Source organism: Mrakia frigida (assembly GCF_051309035.1).
Source record: "Mrakia frigida strain ATCC 22029 unplaced genomic scaffold BDY24scaffold_41, whole genome shotgun sequence".
Taxonomy (NCBI): Eukaryota; Fungi; Basidiomycota; class Tremellomycetes; order Cystofilobasidiales; family Mrakiaceae; genus Mrakia; species Mrakia frigida.
In genome coordinates this window covers 3,129-22,563 of record NW_027481240.1, presented here as the reverse complement: position 1 = coordinate 22,563, position 19,435 = coordinate 3,129, and the positions used below count along the sequence as shown (strand labels likewise).

Below are 19,435 nucleotides of genomic sequence, written 5' to 3'. Positions count from 1 at the left end.
TCACCGTACGTACCTTCTCATCGACTCGACTCTTCTCCTTCGCTTCGAGGCTGACCGTCTTGTTTTCTTTCTTCTTTCCTTTCTTTAGGTTGTTCCGAGGGTCATTTGTTGGTAGAAGGTGCTCGGAGGGGATTTGTTAGTTATTACATAGAAGGATGTGATGTCTACTACTAGATTTTCCAGCGAGAGGAAGCAGTAGCGAGCAAAAGCGAGGACAACGAAAGGTTTCTATATTATAACCAAACGACGAGCAAACCATTACTAAAAATTGCAAAGCTAGCAAAGGCCGGTATCGTTTTAGATCCCGTCGTAGACAGTCTTTGACGACTCTTGACGCTCTCCGACGACCTCTCAGACGGCGGATCTCAGGCGGCAGAAATAGCGTCTGTCTTTTTGAAGTCGTCAGACGGCTGGAGACGGAGCGTCTCCGCCACTCTCAGACGAACCTTCTCAGACGTCGCCCAGCCGTCTGAGTCGGGGCGCTGTGTAATCGACTAACAAAATATTCTCGCTTTTGCCCGGCTTTTGAACGATTCAACGCGTCACTTCGCTCGCGATCGCCTTGGCAGCCCTCCTTCCTTTCCCTCTTTTTCACCAAACTTGACCCTCTTCTCTTCCTACTCTCTTAACCCCCAGCATCGAATCTTCGCCAAATCAAGCTTTCGACCTCACCCATCTTTTCTCCAACCTTTCGCCATGTCTTCTTCCTTCCTCTCGAGCACCCACAACTACTCTCTCTACGCCATCCCCGTCGCCTGGGTCGCCTCGCTCGCTCCTCACTTCTGGGCCATCTCCAAGTTCGACTCCATCCAGAAGAAGGGAGGGAAGAAGTGGGACAACGCCAGTCAGTAGTCTATTATACCGTTCATTTCGACGATTTCCGTCCCTCCGAGTCCCAACGATCGAACCAATCTAAAGCTCACCTCCTCCTCTCCTTCCTTTCTCAGACCCCCGGGGCTTCCTTTCTGCTCTGGGTAAGAAGGATATCCTCTCACCGGACGAACAATCTGTCGTCCGAGCTGAGGCTGCTCAGCAGAACGGGTTTGAGAACTTGGGCTTCTTTGCGGTCTCCGTCGTCAGTTCATCTCCTCTCTCTCTCTCCCCCTTTTGATAGACGCAAGCTCACCCTCTTCTTTTTGATCGACAGCTCGCTGGTAACTACGCCAAGATCCCTGCATACACTCTCAACTCGCTCGCTGCTGGTTACCTCGCCTCCAGGTTCGTTTCGTCTTGCATCTCGACGCGTTGTTTTGCTTGACGTTTTTATCTCCTCTGTCCTCATCGCTGACCTCCGTTGCTCTGTTCCTCCATTTTCAGGGTCCTCTACACTCTCCTTTACATCAACATCTCGGGCAACAAGGCTTCCAACCTTCGAACCGGAGCTTTCCTCGCTGGGATCGGAATGTGCTTCACCCTCTTGATCAAGGCTGGAAACATCCTCTACTAGATCTCTTCCGTCAGACTAGACGCACATCTTGGATGATTATCTCTCGGAACTGCTTCGTTCGATCTCATGACTCTCACGGCTGCTCGGTCCTCTCCTGTGCTGCGACGCGTCCTTCGCTCTTTCCAGTCGTTTCCTCGAAAGCAGCAGCAAGATGGATAAAGATACACCCCAATCAATCTATGGTAGGTAGTCTAGTAAAGCAAGGTAGGTAAAGTCTAATTTAATTAGTAGTTCGGAACACAAGATCAACGGTCGGACAGATCTAAGCAGAAGCAACGGAAACAGCTCGTCGGATGGCCTGGTCGATGTCGGCGACGAGATCCTCGGTGTCCTCGACTCCGACGGAGAGTCGGATGAGGTTGGGGGTAATACCGAGAGCGAGACGAGCCTCCTCGGGGATACCGCTGCGAAGAGAGAAGAAGCGGACGAGACGAAGGTCAGCGAGGGAAGGAGGAAAAGGAGGAGAGGAGAAGAGGAGGAAGACTCGCGCGTGGGTCATCTTGTCGGGTACCTCAGCGAGAGACTCAACTCCACCGAGAGACTCAGCGAGGCAGAAGAGGTGAGAAGCCTGGAGGAACTGGTCGGCTGCGAAAAAGGAAGGAAGTAGAAAAAGAACGGTCAGTTTCGTCGAAGTCGAGCTCGATTCTGAGAGGACGCGTCGAACGTACCCTCCTCTCCTCCACCCCTGATCTTGAAGCTGACCATTCCACCGAAGGGCACGCCGACAGCCTCGTTCCACCCAATCTTCTTGAGATCCCTCCAGACCTGAGGGGCGAGAGCGGACTTGGCGAGGTCGTGGGAAGGGTGGGAGACGAGACCGGGGTAGGTGACGGACTCGACGAGAGGGTGGGTGGAGAGGAAGTTGGCGATTCGGAGAGCGGAGAGACCGTGCTGGAGAGCTCGGAGAGCGAGGGTCTTGATACCTCGGAGGGTGAGGTAGCAGTCGAAGGGGGAGGGGATGGCTCCGCTGAGACATCGAAAGGGAAGGAGAGGTCAGCTCGAGAAAGAATCGAGACGCGAAGACGAAACGTACCTGGCGTTCTGCAAGAACCTGAGACCCTCGAGAGTCTCCTCACGTCCCTTCCTGACGATCAGAGCACCCATGATGACGTCGGAGTGACCTAGAGAGATGAGAGGAACGAGAACAGGTCAGACGACGAGCGAGGAGGAGGAACAGGAGGGTGTGAAACGACGGCAAAGACGAACCGTTGATGTACTTGGAAATGGAGTGGAGAACGATGTCGGCTCCCTGAGCGATGGGGTTGGAGAAGTAAGGGGAGAGGAAGGTGTTGTCGACGAGAACTGAGAACGGCAAGGACGAAAAGGTGAGAAAGACGCGTCGCAGAAGAAGGCCGAAGTTGAGAACGAACCGAGAGGCTTGGAAGGGTGGGAAGCAGCGATCTTGACGAGCTTGGGAACAGAGATGAGTCGAAGGGTGGGGTTGGTAGGGGACTCGATCCAGATCAGCTGAGGAGGGAGGTGAATTGGAGAGGTCAGGTCAAATCAAACGGAGAGCGCGCGCGGAAACGGAGACTCGAGGACTAAGAAAACGTACCTTGGTGTTCTCCTGGATGGAGTTGTAGATATCCTCATCAGAGGAAGTCTCGAGGTCGATGAAGGTGGTCTTGAGGCCCTGAGTAGCCTGTCCGACTCGAGTCAAGTACCTGGCGGTTCCTCCGTACTTTACAAATCAAGCAAGACCAACGAGAGAAGGAAATTGATCAGCTTCAGGTTTTCGCCCAAGCTGAGAGAGGGAGCCAGTAGAGCACTCACGACGTCGTTCACTGAGAGGATGTGAGCGTTGACTCCGAGGCTCATGACAGCAGCGGCAGTGGCAGCACTTCCGGAAGCGAAAGCGAGAGCTCCAGCTCCTCCCTCGAGCGAGGCAAGGGAGGTCTCCAGCTGAAGTCGAGTAGGGTTCTGGGATCGAGAGTACTGTTGAGAGGAAGGTACGAATCAGGGGAAGAAGAGGGCAGAAGCGAAAGAAGCGATCAGCTCAGGTCCAAGAAGATAGGAACGAAACAAGAAGGAGGGAGGGAGGGAAGAAGGGCTGAAGCGGTCGAGCTCACCTCGAATCCCTCTGTAATCGCACCATCAAAGAGCGAACGAGTCAGCATCAAAACTTCACAGGAGGAGTATAGAACCAAGAACTCACTGTGAACACCAACGGATTCTTGCTCGAAGGTTGTCGAGAGCGAGAGAGGAGGGATGACGGCTCCAGTCTCAGCGGAGGGAGAGTTTCCGACGTGAATGGCTCGAGTCGAGAACTGCAGAGGAGAGATGGTGGGCATGGAATCGTCGACTTTGATGGGGCTCATGGTTTGAGGGAAGAGAGTATAGATGAGAAAGGGGTTCGAGTTGAGTGAAGAAGGTGATGGTTGGAGGACAGACAAGCTCATGAAATCTTCAATGACCGACCACCTTCTCCTCCCCTCCCCCTCCCCTCCCCCTCCTTTCTCTCCCTCCTTCTCCCCATGAATTGCGCCTTCGGACACATCCGTATCCCCGAAGAACACGTCTCTTTCTTCTCGTTCCTTTCTTTTCCTTCTGCTCGCTCGAAGGATCTGGAAAGAACAGGAAGTGCTGACTGAGAATGGCAACAAAAGTCGCCATCAATCTTGCTTGGTGAGGGAGAGAGAAGAAGGAGAGGGAGGGCGCGACGCGTTCGTGCTCCTCCTTCCTCTCCCCGAGAACGTGGCCGCTTCGATGATGTGCGAGATCTGGATGTTCGCTCAAAGGTCGTGTATTCGGAAAGATCAAGAGATCAAGCCTTCTCGTTCTTCTTTCAAAGCCTCAAGCTCGGAGAAAAGGAGAAAGACAGTGTTGCTGACTGATCAAAAAAACGGACGCGTCGAACAAATTCTCTCCCTCCCTTTCCTCCTTGCGGAATCGCCAGGGAAGAGAGACGAGCGGCCATCGTTCATACGAAAATACACCAAGGATGAATAAGTAGAACTGGATTCGAAGCAATCGAGTCCTCCAAAACGAGCTCAAGCCTGACGCGTCGCAGCCTTCCTTCGTGCCTCCTCACCACGTGGGAGCGAAACAGAACCGCTTGTGATCCTTCCATCGGAGCCTCTGGTGAGCTAGGGGTAGAAGCGAAGCGAGGAAGAAAGGGAAAGAGGGTAGTCAGCTCAAGGATGAAAGGCGAAAACAAAGGAAGCGGGCGACGACGAACCAGGAGAGCAGTAGCGAACAGTTTTGCACTGAAACGAAGCGAAGAGGACAGACGATCAACTTCAACTATTCAGCAAAGATAGCAGCGAGAGACGCCTCACCACCGAGCACGCCTTCAAGTCCTTCTTCTGGCAAGGGACAGCTCCAAACTCGACTTCTCCCTCGTTGGCGGCGCACGCAAAGAACGAAACGTATCCTCCGGCTTCCATGTACGGGTCTCGAGCCGAATCCGTCCTAGGGTTATCGTCCTCGTTGGCCAGAGCTTCGACGAGCCGTACGGAGATCGCGAAGTCCTCGGAATATCGGACGACGTGGTGCTGAATTGACCGAAGACGAGGGACGACGTCGAGGAGCTGAGCTCGGATGGCTTTGGGCAGAGGAGGGATAGGAGGTCGCGAGAGGTCCTTCTGGAGGTGAATGGAGCCATTGAGCGAGGTGAGGCAGGACAGGAGACCTGGGATGACCTCGATGGATTTGGCGAGACGGTCCTGAGGAGGTGAAAGAGGAGAAGGGGAGAGAGTGAGGGACGAGAAGAGAGCCTGAGGAGGGGAAGGATTAAAAAAAAAGCGGATGACCTACGTCTTTGACCCAGTCTGACATCTCGATGATCATCTCAACGAGAGAGACCTTGAAGGTGATGGCTTCATCCTGTCGTTCACGAACGAACCGATCCGCGTAGGGCGAGTTGGAGGTCGCGTTGGCGATGGAGGAGTAGTAAGCGAACATGGCGGGATCCGTGAAGTCGAAATCTCCGATAGAGTTGGTGTAGAAGGTCCTCAGGAGAGCGGGAAGGTAGAGGGCCTGAACCTCGGACTGGAGAAGGAGAAGAAGAAGGTCAGCCCAGCTCGACCAGCCTCCCCTTCCCTCCCTCCCTCCTTCGCCTCTTCTTCATCTGCTCCCTCCCTCGGTAAGCGTATGCCAACCACTAACGAAGAAGATCTTTGTAGCCCAAGGTCCAAGAGCGTTGACTTTCCTGTTCTGAGGACGTACAAGCAAGAAATGTGCCGGTCAGCACCCTCTTTTCTCTCTTCCGTCCGCCTCGATTCGTTCTCGAGCTCACCATCGCAGAAGCCTTAGCGAAATCATCCTTCGAAGCTGGTAGAACAGCGGGAGCATCCATCAGGAGAGAGGCCTAAGATCTCGCCAAAAATCTTGGCCGAAGGTTTCTCTGAAGGGGACATGAAGGAGAGGGAAGGAGGAGGATGGACGTTGCCGTCGAGTTGAGCTCGCTTCTCTTCTGCCTCTTGACGGGCAACCCAAAACCTCTACCGTTCCTTTCAAAAGTTTTTCTTCCCCTCCGGACGCCCTTTCCAAGCCTCCTCTCACCTCACCCAACTCGACTTCCCAAAGAGAACCAGCCTCAGTCACTCCTCAAGCGTCTCTCGCGAATCGATGAGCTCGCTCCTCCCTCCCTCCTCCTCCCTCCCCTCCTCTCTTCCTCTCCCCTCCCTCCCCATCGAGCTCAACCGCTCCATCCTCTCCTTCGTCGACACTCAAACTCTCGGGAGATGCTGCCGAGTCAGTCTCGCTTTTCTCGAGATCGCCTCGGAGCTGTTGTATCGAGAGGTCGAAGTCGAAGGGATCGAAAGGTTGAAGGACATGTTCTGCGAGAGAGTGAGTCTCTTCGTTCTTCCTTTCGTTTGTTTTTACCTTCTCGAGATCCCCATCTGGAGATACTGATCGGCTCACTTTCTGTTTCTCTCTCAGGACGAAAACTCTTCGCCTACGATCAACGCTGCCCTCTCCCTCCATCGAATCAGGACCTTCACCTTCCTCGCCGACGCCCATCAATCCCTCGAGAGCTTGCCTCCTCTGTCCCCTCACCGACACTCTCTCAGATCTATCGAGCTGGAGCTTCTCGCCATCACCATCGCGACGCTATCCCCAGAGTGGGAGGAGGTGTTCGAACTCGGTCCCCTCCTCGCTCCTTTCAACCCATTTCACTTCTTCTTCTCGACTCCCTTCAACTCTGGACCAAACTACCTTGATCTACTTCGAACGGCCCGGACCAAACATTGGACTCGAATCTCTACACTTCGCCTGATCAACCTCGGGCCTTGCTTCTACCTCCAGCGTGAACTTTTTGCTTCGTCGAGGTGGTCGGTCGCGTTCGAACTCTCCCGTCCCTTCGACACCGATGGAGCACCCTCTCAAATCCTCGGAGTGATCAAGGAGGTCCTCGTTGGGACTTTGGTGGGCGCCGAGTTCTCGGACGAGGGTCTTCAGTCTGCGGAGGTGGTGGCTCCTTCGGAGGAGGAGAAGACGAAGGTGGAGCGGTTCCTGCGAGAGCAGCCGAAGCTCGAACCCAACGAAATGGAGGACCAGATGAAGCACATCTCGGTGATCGTCAAGAATACTGGGCAATGAGAAGTGAGTCCTGATCTTCCTCACGGCTCTTGGGTCTACCTCTTCCTCCGCATCAAGAAACTGACGCGTCTCCGCCCCTTTCGTCCGCCCTCTTCCAGATTCCTTCACTCGAGCTCCACCTCCACCCCTCGTCTACTCTACCCTCAACATCACGCTCGACTACGTAACATCGGTGCCACTTCCTATTTCGCTTGTCCTACTCACAACCTTCGTGCGGTGAGTCTTCTCCCTTCGTCTTTTCTCTTTTCTCCCGTCCGCTTTTCTGACCTCGTTCTTCCCTCCGACACTACCAACAGATCGTCTATACCACTCTTAAACTGGTCGCCAACTTCGCTGCCTCTCATCACGTCCCCTTTCGCTTCGACTTCCCTGGTGAGTTTTTGCTCGCTCGACTCTCCATCTCGCCCGACTTTCGAGGACTGACTCATTGGTCCTTCTTGCAATGGAACCCAGTGGTATCTCTCACGATTCTAGACTCTATGAGGAGAGTTAAAGGGAGGTGGGGTGCGAGGGAGGGTGTCGGCGGTGGTGGCGACGCGTCGAGTTGGTGCTGGGTCGGGTTGTTCAGTTATTCATCTAGTGTCCGTGTTCTTGCGATGAAGATTTTTCATCTGTTACTGCATATACTCGAAGACTGGCTTTATACCTGAGGAAAGCTCTCAAGAGCAGAGTTCCCAGACGCGTCGCTGGCGTCTTCTCTTCCTCGTCTCTCCCCAAACCTCATATCACCAACGACCTATCTCGATTTGTTTTCTCTTGCTTCTCACCTTGAATCGCGTAAATCCTCTCTTGTTCACACGAAAGTTGATCAAATCGAAAGGCAGAATAACAACTCGAGACCCAAAGCAACCGAACTGACTACTCGTACAACGGAACACCTCTCTCGCCTAATCAGTGTAAGCCCCGTGACTGGCGTCCTTTACGTCCCTAGCGTATCTGAACAGAACTCCCCTGGTATGTTTGAGAGGCCGTTCCTTCCACTCTCCCATTCGAGAAGCCATCAGGTCGTCCGAGATTACAACGTCGATGGTCATGTTGACAGCGTCGATGATGATCCTGCGAAGGGAAAGTAGGGAGAAGAACGGAGTCAGCGGGAGGGATTGAGAGACTAAGGGAGAGAGGGAGGGAGAGAAAGGACGACGCACTTGTCGCCCGTTCGAACAGCACCGATGGGACCTCCTCGAGCGGCTTCAGGACAGACGTGACCGATGCAGAACCCAGTGGTAGCTCCGGAGAACCTAAAACCCGAGAGAGAATGAAAAGTATGAGGAAGTCAGCGATGGGAGAACGAAACGAGACGCGACGAAAAGGAGGGAGAGGGAGGGAGAGCTGGGACGAACCTTCCATCGGTGATGAGAGCAGTCACTTTGGAGAGGCCAGCTCCGTAGAGAGCGGCGGTGGCGGTGAGCTAGAGGTGACGAGGAGGGACGGAGGGGAGAGGAGGTCAGCTCGTGTCGACGCGTCGAGGAGAAACAGGGAAGGAGAGTTGTAAGTGGACAAACCTGTTCTGGCATTCCGGGAGCTCCAACGGGTCCTCGGTAGGTGATGACAACAACTGAGAAGGAGAAAAGAGTCGAGTCAGTGTGATCCCTTGCGAGAGCGAGGGACAGAAGAAGAGGAGGAGCTCACCAGTTCCAGGGACGATGGTTCCGTCTCCGACAGCATCGAGAACGAGCGCTTCGCTGAAAGGTGCAGTAAAGAGGGGTACCGTTAGCAAGGAACTCGAGAAGACAAGAAAGAAGGATACCTCAACTCGACGCGCGGGAAACGAACTCACTTCTCGAACACCATGGCGGTTCCCTCGAACCTCAAACCCTCCTTTCCAGTGATCTTGGCGACACATCCATCGGGAGCGATGTTCCCCTTGAGGATCGAGAGATGACCAGTAGCCTTGACGGGGTTGTGAAGAGGTCGAATCACGTCCTGAGTGGCGAAGTCGAGTTCGGGGACGTGAGCGACGTTCTCAGCGAGGGTCTTTCCCGTGATGGTCATGCAGCTGAGAAGAGATCAAAAAGTACGACGGTCAGCGTGGGAGAGAAGGAGAAAGGCAGGAGGGGGGAGGAAGAAAGAGCTGCTCACCTTCCGTCGAGGAGAGAAGTGTTATCGAGAAGGTACTTGATGACGGCAGGGACTCCTCCGACCTTGTGCAGATCGCTCATGGTGTACTTCCCCGAGGGAGAGAGGTTTCCGAGGAAGGGAGTTCGACTGGCGATGGTTTGGAACTCCTCGATCTTGAGGTCGACTCCGGCGGATCGAGCGACTGAGCAAACAAAGCGAGGAATAAGTCAGCAACGGTGCGTATAGGCAAGAAACAAGCTGGTAGAGGAGAGACGTACCAGCGAGAAGATGGAGAACGACGTTGGTAGATCCTCCCACTGCGAGACGAAGCCAACAGGCAAGGTCAGTGAGGCTCGATTCGACGTCAACGACGCCGACGCGTATGAGCACTCACGGATGTTGGTTACGGTGATAGCGTTAACGAAAGCCTGCTTGGTCATGATATCGAGAGGCTTGATGTCCTGCTCCATGAGGTTCCTCAGCACTCCTCCGATTCGCGTGCATTCAGCCTCCTTTTCCGGCGAGATGGCAGGAGTGCACGACGAGTAGGGAAGGGACATTCCGATGACCTCGATAACGGTAGCCATCGAATTGGCGGTGAAGAGCCCTCCGCAAGATCCGGCTCCAGGGCAGGCGTGCTGTTGGGGAAGAGAGTGAAGGGGTCAGCAAGAAAGGAACGACGCGTCTCGTCTCGAGTCAACTTGTCGAGTTGAAGCTCGAACCTTCCGATCTATACTCACTTCCAAGATATCCTCGTAGTTGGCATCGGTGATTCTGAGAGGAAAAAGGCAGAGATCGAGGAGAGGAAAAGAAGAGAAGGAAGCAGTGTCGGTCAGCAGGGAACGTCGAGATCCGAGAGGAGCTAAAGACTTACCGGTTCTTCAAAACTCCTCCCCAAGACTCCCAGGTAGTTCCTGTAGTGAACGAGATGGAGAGAGAGAGTCAGCGAAGGAAGCGACGGGAGGACGGGAGGGAATTCGAAGACTCACCGATGTTGATGTCGTCTCCAGCCTTGTATCCAAGGGCAGGGCAGTCCTCCTTGATCTGACCAGGATACGAGGCTCCTCCATAGACGATGATCTAAAAGGAAGAAAGAGAAACGAAGAAGAAAGGAAGGATCAGGATAAATCAAGGACGAAGGGGGACGGAGAGAGAGCGAGACGAACGGTGGGTCGGTTGTATCGGGCGGCTGCCATGAGGGCAGCAGGCATGTTCTTGTCACATCCGGGGATCAGAACTCCAGCATCGTATTGGGACGCGCAGATGGCCTGAGATAGAAGGGCGGAAGAGTCAGCGAGCGTTTGTCCGGTTCGTCGCGTCGTCGCAAAACTCACCATCTCCATGCTATCAGCAATGAGATCTCGGGAAGGAAGGGAGTATGACATCATGTCGGTTAATTGGACGAGATTGTCACTAAGTAAGTAGAATCAAACAACGGAAGGAGGTTAGTGAGCAGGACTAACAAAGAGAGAGAAAAAGCCGTCTCAACTCGTGAGACCTCTTTCTCTTCCCCTGCACTCGAACCGAAAAGATGGTGCGTACCTGACTCCGACAGTGTGAGCAGCAAACGCGTTCATATCTTTGTTCTGGATGCTCTTGATAACAGTCTCTCCAAGACCAGCGAGATGGACTGAAGAAGAAAACAAGGGCAGCGGACGAACGATCAGTTCAATTGAGCCGAGCTCTCTTTTCTCCCCCTTCTTTCCACCCTTCCTCTCCTTCTTTCACAGTTCTGAGCAGAAGAACACAGACTCACCATTACAAGGATTTCCTGATCAGGCGAAAAATTGTCCGAGGCAATTAGGAGATCGTCAGCTCGGCCTTTGTTTCATAGCAATCTCTACGCCGCCCCTTCTCTTCTCCCTCCCTCCGTTCTTCTTCTTCTTCGAAGGAAAGGGAAACACTCACCAGTCCAAGCGACGGATACGACTCCGACCTGAGGCTTCTTCTGATCCTCCTTCGAGATACCAAGGGCGTGGACTATTTCAACAGAGCAGAAAAGTTGCCTTCAGCGAAAGGCGAACGACCGAACGACGAGTTCGTCGAACCGAGTTTCGAGCTCAACATGGACGGAAAGACTCACAGAAAGCTCGAGGACCTCCTCTCGCTCGGTTCTCGGTGTACCCTCCAGAGTAAGGGTTGAGCTTCCTTGCTACTTTGGGTTCCGAAGAAGGAGGGGAGCGAGAGATGGGGTGGCTAGAATGATCAAAACCCAAGCAAGAATGGGAAAGAAGCGAGACGGATCAGCCCGCTGCGTTCTTTTCTTCGAACGAGAGAAGATGAACTGACATGTCAACGTCTCCAGCAGCCATGATTGTGGTATATAGTTGGGTGGGTGGGTGGGGTGGTAGGTTCGTTGGGGTTGAAGGTTGAGGAACAAATCACAAGGCTTCCAAGTCAAAAGGAAAGGAAACGTCGGAAGAGCGGGAGTCCTTCCGACCTCTCCTCCTCCTGCGGATTGAGTTGGGTCGGAGACGGTGGAAAATTGGAAGAAATTGAAGGTGCATAATGAGAGATAAGATGGACGAGAACCTATCTGCTGAAGCTGGGGAGGGGAAGAATTGCAGAAGAAGCTCGAGAGAGGGAGGAAGAGGAAGGTAGCTTGCGAGCTCGCGTCGCTCGATCGGTTCGAGGGTTTTTGTCCAAGAAAATCGTGTATCTAGAACCAAAGAAAAATCAACAGATCCGAAAGATGGCAACGCACATGAACAACAGTATAAAGAACCAAGAAGCAGAGAAACCGGGTCTAGTGGGGACCTGAGGGAGAACGAAGAAGGGTAGGAAGCGGTTCGGGACGGTCAGCGCTAAGTTATTCGAGACTCGACGTTGAAGAGGTGAGAAAGGATTGAACTAACCTCCTCCTCCTCCATGATGTCCACCTAGAAAAATTGAAGAGAAACGAAAGGGGTCAGGTCCGACAAAGTTGAGGACGTGACGGAACGAAACGAAGAACGAAGAGACGCGTCCAACTCACCTCCTCCTCCTCCTCCGAATCCTCCTCCTCCATATCCACCCCCACCTCCACCGTGATGTCCTCCTCCTCCTCCATGATGTCCTCCTGCGACAGCGAAATCGAGCCAGAGAGAAAGAAACGTGTCAGTTTTCGACTTCGACTCGAACTCACGTCCGGTTCAACCAGACGTCTCCTTCTCCCTTCCAGGATCCCAAGAACTCACCTCCTCCACCACCACCGAACGGTCCTCCTCCTCCTCCGCCGAACATCCCTCCACCTCCTCCTCCGTGGTGCTGTCCTCCTCCTCCTCCTCCCATCAATCCGCTCAGCCCACTCAGCATCCCCCCTCCTCCTCCTCCTCCTCCTCCGTATCCTCCTCCCCCATGATGCTGGTTCCCTCCTCCACCCATCAGTCCCCCAAGCATCCCTCCAATCCCTCCTCCTCCTCCTCCTCCGTGGTGGTTGTTTCCGTGCTTGTTCGACGAGAAGAGCTTCGACGCAAGTCCCATCGCGAGGGCTCCAGCTCCGGCTCCCATGGCGAGCTGCGAATAGAGAAGGGAAGAGAAAAAAAAGTCAAAACACGGATCAATGAGACGTTGGCGAAGCACAAAGAGAAGGAAACGAAGGGACGCGACGCACCTTCCCAAATCCTCGATCCTGCGTAGAAGTCGTTGTCTTGCTCGCATCGGTATAGAACTGCTCCTGACCAGGCGCACCTCCTACTTGAGAGTTCTGACCCTGTCCGGACTGCTGTTGCTGGTAGGATTGACCGTTCGAGGGGTAAGAGTTGGAGTTGTCGTTGTAGGACTGAGGAGGAGCTGGAGAGGAAGATGAGTTGTTGTTGTTGTAGCCGTGGTTATTGTTCTGATGCTGCTGCCGAGGATCTATCCAGGTTGGAGAAGGGTTGGGAGAGTGGGTGTCTGAGAGAGGAGAAGAGAGGAGGGAGAGAAGGGAGTCAGGGTGGGAGTGTGGCTGAGCACGAACGAAGATCGAGAGAGAACGAAGCTCACCGACAAAGTACCAGGCGTTCTGAGCTTGATCGAACTAGATAGATGGAAACGGGAGTAGATAATGTCAGTTTAAAAGTCCCGTGGTGTCAGATCGGTGCTCTTGTAGGGGAGAGAACAGGATTAAGAAGCATGGAAGAGGAAGGAGCTGATATGAGCTCGACCTCGATCCGTCCTCCTCCTCTTGGCCTCCCTCTGTTCTCGCCAAAATCCCTGCTTCCAGTTCAACATGAGAACCAGCAGATGTCACGAAAACCCGACTGACCTCTTTGATCCTGGATATCGAAGCAAAAAGAGGGAGGAAACATCAGTCAAACGAAACGAAGGGATCGGGGGCTGCCATGAGCTCGACTCTCTCTCGCTCTCTTCTTCTTCCGGTAGACTCACCATCCTTGGGGTAGAGGTGGTTCTCCTCCTCCGTTGTTCTGTTGCGGCTGCTGGTACTGGTTGTTCTGGTAGGACATGGTTGAAAAGAGGCGGGAGGGAGAGGGTGGAAGTTGGGAGAGAGAACGAACCAAAGGAAAGGAGCTCGAAGCTCGAAGTCCGAACTGTGCCCGCGACGATTGAGTCCGAACGTCATTTTCTGGTATATATTTCCGTTTCCGCTGAAAGCCTACAGATAGGTGAAAGGAGCGAGACCTTGAGAAAGCATTTTTCGGGGTTTCTACTGAGAAGAAGACCGGAGAACGTAAACGCGTCGAGCTCGACTTTCGAAGCTCACCTCCCAACGACCATCATCTCTTCTTCGCTCCCCTCCTCCCTCTCGCTCAGCTCGCCTACAAGCCCGCCCGCCTCTCCACGCCACCCTTTCCCTCTTTCGAAGTCAACCTCGGCTCCAAGAACCCTTTTCAGATCCTCCATCGACCCGCTCCTCGCCATGAGCTCCTCCCCTTCTACTTACGACTACGATTCCGTCAACAACCCTCTTGGGCTGAAAGAGTACGAGCGTACTACTCCCCGCTACCATTCTACCTGTCCTGGAGTTCGACACTTCACCGTCAGTCCAGGACCGGACAACAAGTACGGAGATCGATCAAGAGAGTTGTGCGTGGGATACTCGACGAGATGCTGCCAGCTCGTCTTCTTGCACGTAGAAGGGAGAAAGACCGAGTTCCCAGTGAGTTCCTACAGTCGTATACATAGGAGGAGGCGAGGAGGAGTCGTAGAGAAGCGAGTCTCTGGTGGAGAGGGTCAAAGGGCGAGGGAGGGAGCAAAGAAGGGAGAGAGGGCAGAACGAAGCTCACCACCGTCCCTTCCTTCCTTCTTTCTCGACAGATCTATGTCTATCTCAGCGCTCCCTACATGAGTCACATCCAAGTCCAAGGAGAAGATCCTGCTGGTTGGTACTTCGGTGTGAGTCGCTGCTCCCTCCTTTTTCGTTCGCCTCGTTCGAGTCGAGCTCATCGTTTTCCTTCTCCTTCCTCCCTTCTTTTGCCTCGCCTTTGCCGTCGTTCTCCGTCACTACCACCATCAGCTATACACCCAGATCGGAGACTGGTTCAACAACGAAATGATCGCTCAAGGGATCATTCGAGAGTTCGTCTCTCTCCCCTTCGCTCTCGCTCTTCCTCTTCTCGCCCGTCGTCGACGCGTCTTTCCTTTCCCTCTTCCTCCCTTCATTCTTTCCCTTCTCTTTCCAGACTGACCTCCCTTCCTTCTCCCTCCCCTTCTAGCACCGGCAAGAAGACCCACGACAGCTGGCACACCGAGATGCCCATCTTCGAACTCCTTCTCCACAAGAACGAGATCATCTACACCTGCGACGCCGATTGCGGAAAGATAGAACTTGTGGACGTCGGGAAGATGGAGGATAGGTTCAAGCAGTGCTCGAAGTGAGTCTCAGGCTCTCTGTTTTCTCGGTTCTGAGTCGAGGGAGGGGAAGGTGTTGGAACTGCCACGACGTCGATAGAGTCCGTTCCTGACTTCACTTCTCTCTGCGTTCATCTCTACAGATGCAAAATCATCCGATACTGCTCTCAAAAGGTTCATAGTCCTCTTTCCCTTTCCCTTCCCTTCCTTTCCCTTCCCTTCCTCCTCTCCCATCCTTCGCCTCTCACCTTCCTTCCAACCTCCCTTCCTCCTTCCTCTTGCTCTTCCTCCCTCTCTATCTCGCAGTGTCAAGCCGCGAACTGGAAATCTCACAAAACCGAATGCCGTCTCATGCTCGGTCAAGATCTCCAAACCCTCGAATCGAACCGAATGAGAGGATCCGATGCTGCTCACATCGCTGAGGGAGGAGAGGTCCAGAGTTATCCTGGTGGGGAGAGGATCTATACGTTCCCGAAATGATCGAGATGAAGCTGTTGAGAAGTTTGCTTGAGAGGGGAGAGTGGAGGGAGAGAGACGAGAAACCGAGGAACGGTGAACGTGTCGAGCTTGGACGCTTCGTTCATCTCGTCTTCATGTCCATCGGCTGAATTTGCTAGGAGAGAAGGACGGGAGTAGTGGATCGGAGGAGAGAAACATTGCGACTGTGGAAAGATCTCTGTCCGGTCTTGTTCCTACGACGAGAAGAAGATCAAACGACATGAGATTCTCACGACGACGCGTCAAGTTCGACGAGCAGAGTCTTCGTCCCTTCGTACAGACCAACGAACATCTTCCTGTCGAGCTCAATGAGAGTTCCGAGCTCTTCCTGTCGAAATCCAAAAGAATAACAAGTCAAGTCAGCTTGAGTCGATCTTCGAAGAGAAAGAGAGGAAAGGAAGAGACGAACCTCGAGAAACTCAGAATGCGACTTCGACAGCACCACCAGCACCTCAAACATCGCTTGCTTGATCTCTCTCAACGAAGCATTATCTGTCCAACCCAAATCCCAAACCAAACCAAAGCGTCAGCTCTCCCTTTCGCTTCTTGTTCCCAGACGACGAACGAGACGAAACTCACCTTCCCCCTCCACCACCTCCCCCTCCCTGATGGCCACCCAAAGTCTCCCCAAGCCACTGAGAACCTTCCCTCTCCACACCGCTACTCGCTCAGGAGATGTCCGAAGGGAGGTTTGGAGGAGGAGGAGGATGGTGGAGAGAAGAGAGAGGAGGAAAGGTTGGGAGCGAGGGGAGGTGGGCGTTAGGGTTGTTAGTGGGAGGAGGAGGGAGGGTAGGAGGGTCTGTGGATCGAGTGGGTGGCGGCGAGGAACGGAGGGAGCAAGAGGAAGGGTGGTATAGCGAGTCAGTCCAAACGAAAAGTCAGGAGAGAAACCGACGCGTCGATAACTCACTCCCAAAACCCTCGTCACACCCAACCCACCCAGCACCCCCACAAAGCCATCCTCTCCCTTTGTCCCCAACCACTTAGAAACTGTTCTAGCGCACTCCCCTTCCTCCCCGCCCGTTCGATACACCCACGTCCCGACGACACCCTTCTCGATCAGCTCGTCGATGGATTCCGTTCGTTTCTTCGAGTTGACAGGGTAGAGGAGGGTGGTGAGGTGGAGGTGGGCTTGGAGGGTTGAAGCGAGAATCAAAGGGGAGAGGGAGGTGCTGGAGAGGTGGAGGGTTAGGCTGAGGGACTGGAAACGAACGAAGGCGAAGACGAAAGAGAGTCAGCGAAGAAAGTCGTTTTGCGACGGACGAACGAGCGAAAGACAGAGAGAGAGAGGAAACCCCCACCTTCATAATCAACTCTCCAATCCCCGTTTGAACCAACCAAGGTCCTCCCCATCCTCTCGAGTTCTCCCTCTCGTTCGACGCGTTCGAGCACTTGTTCAGCATCGTCCTGACGACTCCTAGTCCTCTAAGTCGAATCGACGGCGTTGGATCGTCCAGGAGAGTAAGGAGAGGTGGAAGGAGCATGGGTAGAGGGACGGGTTCCTTGTCCTACAGAAGAAGAAAACGAGTCGAAACGAAAGGGTCAGCGAACGAACGAAGGGGAAGGGAGAAACGAGTCGAAGCTCACGTCGCATCCTTGCATGGCTCTGCGAAGGACGTTCCAGCACCCCCATCCGACGTTCTCCTTCCAAGGTTCTCGATCTGGAGCGACGGAGTCGTTGACGACGGGTCTCGCTAACGGGCGGAAGGACGTCGTCGAGATGGCAGGAGGAGGAGGGGAGGAAGCGAAGACTGGACGGAGCGAGAGGAGAGAAGGCGGTGGGAGGCGAAGGAGCAGGGCTGCAAAAACGAGACGGACGAGGCGAGAAAAGAGAGATATGTTGAGTGCGCTGAGATTGTTTTCGGAAGCAAAGACTGTAAAGAAGAAGGAGAAATGAGCTCACCATCCACCTCCTCCCTCAGCTCTCTTCCTTCCCCTCCTCCTTCGAACAACCATCCCTCCCCTCCCTCCTGTACACTCCATCGACTCAACCCCTCACTCAACTTCCTCTTCTCTTCCATATCCAGGGATTCCTCGTCCAAAACCATGCCAATGTGCTGGAGCGTTCGAGCGAGAAGGGCATGCCAGTTTGCGAGCTCAATCGGCAAGACCGAGGACGATGGAGATTCCTCCTCTGTAGGAGGGAGGAAAGAAGGCGGGAGGAGAGAGAGGAGAAGCGTTTCGAGAGGAGGGGAAGGGGAGAGGATGATGGCCATGGCTGGGAAAAAAGGAGAGATGGGGGGTGGGTGAGGGAGGGAGGGAAGGAGGGACCAGGTGAGCTCGAACGAAATCGGGCCTCTTGGTCGTCAAGGAAGCAATTCGGCTCTTCTTTGCAAACCTTCCGTTGCTCGATGAGAGAGGCTTTCTCCCTTTCATAACGGAGCGAGATCAGCTTCGAAACCTGTGGTTTTAACTTCCAAAGCTCCCCTTTGCCTTGTTCCTCCCCTCGCGTTCGTCTCCGTTCCGCCGTCGTCGTCGCGTCACCGTCCCTCTCTCCCTAGAGAAGCTGGAAACAGCATGGAGAAGGCAAAAGGAAAGCCAAGGTGCATGAGCTGAAGACGAACGAGATCGAGACCCGGCAAAACGCCAAAAAGAAGTGTTCCCTGTCGGGGAGTCGAACCCCGCTCCTTCGCGTTCACAAGTTAATGAGAGGCGAACATCTTAGCCGATGGACAAACAAGGACTTGATGACAACCATCGGTTGTGAATAACTATCATCTAAGCGTTTGAAGCGGGCTCTCTCCTCTTCTCTTTCTTCGTTCGATCGTCGTTCCTTCTTTCGAGAGGTGCTACTGCTTGAGTTGAGTCAAGGTGAGTGATATTCTAGTTTCAGATTGAAGACGTTTTCAAGAAAATTTGACTTGTCTGATCAACGGAAGAGGAAGTGAGTAGAGGGAGAGGAAGGGGGGAGACGACGCGCGTGTCGAACTGTCTTTCTTCCGATGTCTCCCTCCCTTCTTCTGAGCTCATCCATGTTCTCTCCTCCCCCGGACTTCAACTTCCTTCTTTGAAACGAATTCAAGGACTCGCGCGAAGCTAACAAAGGGAGGCGAGGGAGACCGACGCGCCCGTCCAACCTTCCCTTTACTTCCATTTCCTCGCGCTGGTAGTGATACCGCGCTGCGTCGGACCAAGCAAAACTTTAATTCAAAGGAGTCTTTGAAGAGAAGGAAAGAACATGATGCGACGAGAAACCAACGCGCTGAAGAAAAGTGCGAACGACGAAAGAGCAACGAACGAACGCGTCCCGATCCCAAGGGCAACGCTCCCAGTAGACAAGCCACCCAAAGAACCCTACCCTCCAAACCAAACCCAACCCAACACCAAGAACCTGAACTCTCTTCCCCCTCTCCTTCCTTCCTCGCTTCCAGAGTCCAGTTGCTCCTCCCATCGCCCTCCTTTTCGACTCCGCCCTTCCATACTTACCTTGCATCGCTGCATTGGCCTCACAACCCCGGTCAGCACTGGGCTTCTCTCCCCATTCGCACGGCGACACATCGACCTCAGGGAGCTAGCAGGCTCAGTTGTGGTGGCTTCGGCTGCTTCAGACGCCCAATCGTTTGTCAAGACTCTCAGTCCTAGGGCGGGTCTGCTCCTTTTGTTTGGGCACGAAGAGATGTAAGGAGAGCAGCCATCGAGAGAGAAGGACGAAAACGAGTAAAAACAAACCAACGAAACAGAGAGAGACGCGAGACAAACAGCCATAACATTCTCCTCTCCCTCCCTCTCTCCCCTCCCTCTCCCTCTAGAACTCCAAATCCTCATCCGGATCGTCCTCATCCATATCGTCCCCTTCATCCGGCTCGTAGTAGATTCCTCCTCCGCCAGGTTTCCCGAACGCGAACCCGCTCTTCTTTTCTCCTCCAAAGTACTCGTTGTCCTCGTTGTTGTCGTCGTCGTCCGAAGCGTTGTTGGCGTTGGGATCGTCTCCTTCGTGCGCGTAAGGGAGAGGGACGGCCGAGCGAGATTCTCGTTGAGAGGAGGTGAGGGAAAGGTTGAAGGTTGACAGGGGAGTGGAGGAGGAGGAGCTAGGGTTGGAGGTAAAGAAGAGGAGTAGGTGGATGAGTAAGGGACTGAATGGACTTCAATCAAAAGAGATTTGTGGAGTCGGCAAGCAAA

The 19,435-nt window shown here is 53.9% G+C and overlaps 8 protein-coding genes and 1 non-coding gene across 9 annotated transcripts; 3 read left to right on the top strand and 6 right to left on the bottom strand.

Moving 5' to 3' along the window:
* Positions 1-569: 569 nt before the first annotated feature.
* On the top strand, positions 570-1,554 carry BDY24DRAFT_402474 (MAPEG family protein). The gene is made up of 4 exons (XM_076642211.1): positions 570-844; positions 948-1,075; positions 1,148-1,218; positions 1,318-1,554. The coding sequence occupies exons 1-4, from the start codon at positions 697-699 to the stop codon at positions 1,445-1,447; spliced, it is 477 nt and encodes a 158-aa protein (XP_076492791.1). The 5' UTR covers positions 570-696; the 3' UTR covers positions 1,448-1,554.
* Positions 1,555-1,581: 27 nt separating this feature from the next.
* On the bottom strand, positions 1,582-3,825 carry BDY24DRAFT_402468 (trans-sulfuration enzyme family protein). Its single transcript, XM_076642210.1, has 10 exons — positions 3,603-3,825; positions 3,517-3,527; positions 3,221-3,382; positions 3,003-3,128; positions 2,818-2,914; positions 2,654-2,749; positions 2,481-2,568; positions 2,116-2,414; positions 1,936-2,032; positions 1,582-1,851 (listed from the first exon to the last, which is right to left on the bottom strand). Exons 1-10 carry the CDS (start codon positions 3,763-3,765, stop codon positions 1,710-1,712), a joined length of 1,281 nt encoding a protein of 426 aa, XP_076492790.1. The 5' UTR covers positions 3,766-3,825; the 3' UTR covers positions 1,582-1,709.
* Positions 3,826-4,391: 566 nt separating this feature from the next.
* Positions 4,392-6,115, bottom strand: BDY24DRAFT_402465 (zinc finger MYND domain-containing protein). The gene is made up of 6 exons (XM_076642209.1): positions 5,685-6,115; positions 5,555-5,602; positions 5,204-5,437; positions 4,726-5,112; positions 4,626-4,653; positions 4,392-4,533 (listed from the first exon to the last, which is right to left on the bottom strand). Exons 1-6 carry the CDS (start codon positions 5,742-5,744, stop codon positions 4,475-4,477), a joined length of 816 nt encoding a protein of 271 aa, XP_076492789.1. The 5' UTR covers positions 5,745-6,115; the 3' UTR covers positions 4,392-4,474.
* BDY24DRAFT_210892 (uncharacterized protein) lies at positions 5,685-7,198 on the top strand. The gene is made up of 3 exons (XM_076636513.1): positions 5,685-6,238; positions 6,332-6,994; positions 7,090-7,198. The coding sequence occupies exons 1-2, from the start codon at positions 6,017-6,019 to the stop codon at positions 6,989-6,991; spliced, it is 882 nt and encodes a 293-aa protein (XP_076492788.1). The 5' UTR covers positions 5,685-6,016; the 3' UTR covers positions 6,992-6,994; positions 7,090-7,198.
* A 584-nt stretch (positions 7,199-7,782) lies between these two features.
* On the bottom strand, positions 7,783-11,392 carry BDY24DRAFT_402463 (dihydroxy-acid dehydratase). Its single transcript, XM_076642208.1, has 19 exons — positions 11,339-11,392; positions 11,133-11,245; positions 10,958-11,029; positions 10,806-10,820; positions 10,592-10,679; positions 10,384-10,462; positions 10,216-10,317; positions 10,039-10,129; positions 9,924-9,963; positions 9,790-9,823; positions 9,444-9,687; positions 9,328-9,366; positions 9,071-9,251; positions 8,769-8,987; positions 8,621-8,673; positions 8,494-8,546; positions 8,332-8,399; positions 8,137-8,229; positions 7,783-8,047 (listed from the first exon to the last, which is right to left on the bottom strand). The coding sequence occupies exons 1-19, from the start codon at positions 11,359-11,361 to the stop codon at positions 7,879-7,881; spliced, it is 1,776 nt and encodes a 591-aa protein (XP_076492787.1). The 5' UTR covers positions 11,362-11,392; the 3' UTR covers positions 7,783-7,878.
* On the bottom strand, positions 11,381-13,499 carry BDY24DRAFT_444678 (uncharacterized protein). Its single transcript, XM_076644867.1, has 8 exons — positions 13,397-13,499; positions 13,275-13,284; positions 13,013-13,046; positions 12,642-12,922; positions 12,226-12,544; positions 12,024-12,107; positions 11,905-11,928; positions 11,381-11,806 (listed from the first exon to the last, which is right to left on the bottom strand). Exons 1-8 carry the CDS (start codon positions 13,471-13,473, stop codon positions 11,796-11,798), a joined length of 840 nt encoding a protein of 279 aa, XP_076492786.1. The 5' UTR covers positions 13,474-13,499; the 3' UTR covers positions 11,381-11,795.
* A 931-nt stretch (positions 13,500-14,430) lies between these two features.
* BDY24DRAFT_402454 (uncharacterized protein) lies at positions 14,431-15,312 on the top strand. The gene is made up of 2 exons (XM_076642207.1): positions 14,431-14,841; positions 14,962-15,312. Exons 1-2 carry the CDS (start codon positions 14,720-14,722, stop codon positions 15,296-15,298), a joined length of 459 nt encoding a protein of 152 aa, XP_076492785.1. The 5' UTR covers positions 14,431-14,719; the 3' UTR covers positions 15,299-15,312.
* Positions 15,313-17,564, bottom strand: BDY24DRAFT_402453 (uncharacterized protein). Its single transcript, XM_076642206.1, has 7 exons — positions 17,220-17,564; positions 16,904-17,115; positions 16,618-16,824; positions 16,227-16,517; positions 15,896-16,115; positions 15,726-15,808; positions 15,313-15,644 (listed from the first exon to the last, which is right to left on the bottom strand). Exons 1-7 carry the CDS (start codon positions 17,530-17,532, stop codon positions 15,546-15,548), a joined length of 1,425 nt encoding a protein of 474 aa, XP_076492784.1. The 5' UTR covers positions 17,533-17,564; the 3' UTR covers positions 15,313-15,545.
* A 351-nt stretch (positions 17,565-17,915) lies between these two features.
* Positions 17,916-17,999, bottom strand: BDY24DRAFT_t97. The gene has a single exon. It is a non-coding gene; the product is annotated as a tRNA-Glu (tRNA).
* Positions 18,000-19,435: the final 1,436 nt, after the last annotated feature.

Bases quoted from the DNA above. Each gene is read 5' to 3' on its own strand.
- BDY24DRAFT_402474 (XM_076642211.1), top strand. From the start codon at position 697: ATGTCTTCTTCCTTCCTCTCGAGCACCCACAACTACTCTCTCTACGCC. The intron at 845-947 runs GTCAGTAGTCTA...TTCCTTTCTCAG, and splicing joins GAAGAAGTGGGACAACGCCA to ACCCCCGGGGCTTCCTTTCT. The intron at 1,219-1,317 runs GTTCGTTTCGTC...CTCCATTTTCAG, and splicing joins GCTGGTTACCTCGCCTCCAG to GGTCCTCTACACTCTCCTTT.
- BDY24DRAFT_402468 (XM_076642210.1), bottom strand. From the start codon at position 3,765: ATGAGCCCCATCAAAGTCGACGATTCCATGCCCACCATCTCTCCTCTG. The intron at 3,129-3,220 runs GTGAGTGCTCTA...TGATTTGTAAAG, and splicing joins TCCTCTCAGTGAACGACGTC to TACGGAGGAACCGCCAGGTA. The intron at 2,569-2,653 runs GTTCGTCTTTGC...TCATCTCTCTAG, and splicing joins CATTTCCAAGTACATCAACG to GTCACTCCGACGTCATCATG.
- BDY24DRAFT_402465 (XM_076642209.1), bottom strand. From the start codon at position 5,744: ATGGATGCTCCCGCTGTTCTACCAGCTTCGAAGGATGATTTCGCTAAG. The intron at 5,603-5,684 runs GTGAGCTCGAGA...GTACGTCCTCAG, and splicing joins TCGCTAAGGCTTCTGCGATG to AACAGGAAAGTCAACGCTCT. The intron at 5,113-5,203 runs GTAGGTCATCCG...TCACCTCCTCAG, and splicing joins TGTCAGACTGGGTCAAAGAC to GACCGTCTCGCCAAATCCAT.
- BDY24DRAFT_210892 (XM_076636513.1), top strand. From the start codon at position 6,017: ATGAGCTCGCTCCTCCCTCCCTCCTCCTCCCTCCCCTCCTCTCTTCCT. The intron at 6,239-6,331 runs GTGAGTCTCTTC...TTTCTCTCTCAG, and splicing joins AGGACATGTTCTGCGAGAGA to GACGAAAACTCTTCGCCTAC.
- BDY24DRAFT_402463 (XM_076642208.1), bottom strand. From the start codon at position 11,361: ATGGCTGCTGGAGACGTTGACAT. The intron at 11,030-11,132 runs GTGAGTCTTTCC...CTGTTGAAATAG, and splicing joins AGGAGGTCCTCGAGCTTTCT to TCCACGCCCTTGGTATCTCG. The intron at 9,367-9,443 runs GTGAGTGCTCAT...TTCGTCTCGCAG, and splicing joins TATCACCGTAACCAACATCC to TGGGAGGATCTACCAACGTC.
- BDY24DRAFT_444678 (XM_076644867.1), bottom strand. From the start codon at position 13,473: ATGTCCTACCAGAACAACCAGTACCAGCAGCCGCAACAGAACAACGGA. The intron at 12,108-12,225 runs GTGAGTTCTTGG...TCGCTGTCGCAG, and splicing joins GTTCGGTGGTGGTGGAGGAG to GAGGACATCATGGAGGAGGA. The intron at 11,929-12,023 runs GTGAGTTGGACG...CAATTTTTCTAG, and splicing joins ATTCGGAGGAGGAGGAGGAG to GTGGACATCATGGAGGAGGA.
- BDY24DRAFT_402454 (XM_076642207.1), top strand. From the start codon at position 14,720: ATGCCCATCTTCGAACTCCTTCTCCACAAGAACGAGATCATCTACACC. The intron at 14,842-14,961 runs GTGAGTCTCAGG...TCATCTCTACAG, and splicing joins AGGTTCAAGCAGTGCTCGAA to ATGCAAAATCATCCGATACT.
- BDY24DRAFT_402453 (XM_076642206.1), bottom strand. From the start codon at position 17,532: ATGGCCATCATCCTCTCCCCTTCCCCTCCTCTCGAAACGCTTCTCCTC. The intron at 17,116-17,219 runs GTGAGCTCATTT...TCGTTTTTGCAG, and splicing joins GCTGAGGGAGGAGGTGGATG to CCCTGCTCCTTCGCCTCCCA. The intron at 16,116-16,226 runs GTGAGTTATCGA...CTCGATCCACAG, and splicing joins GTGTGACGAGGGTTTTGGGA to ACCCTCCTACCCTCCCTCCT.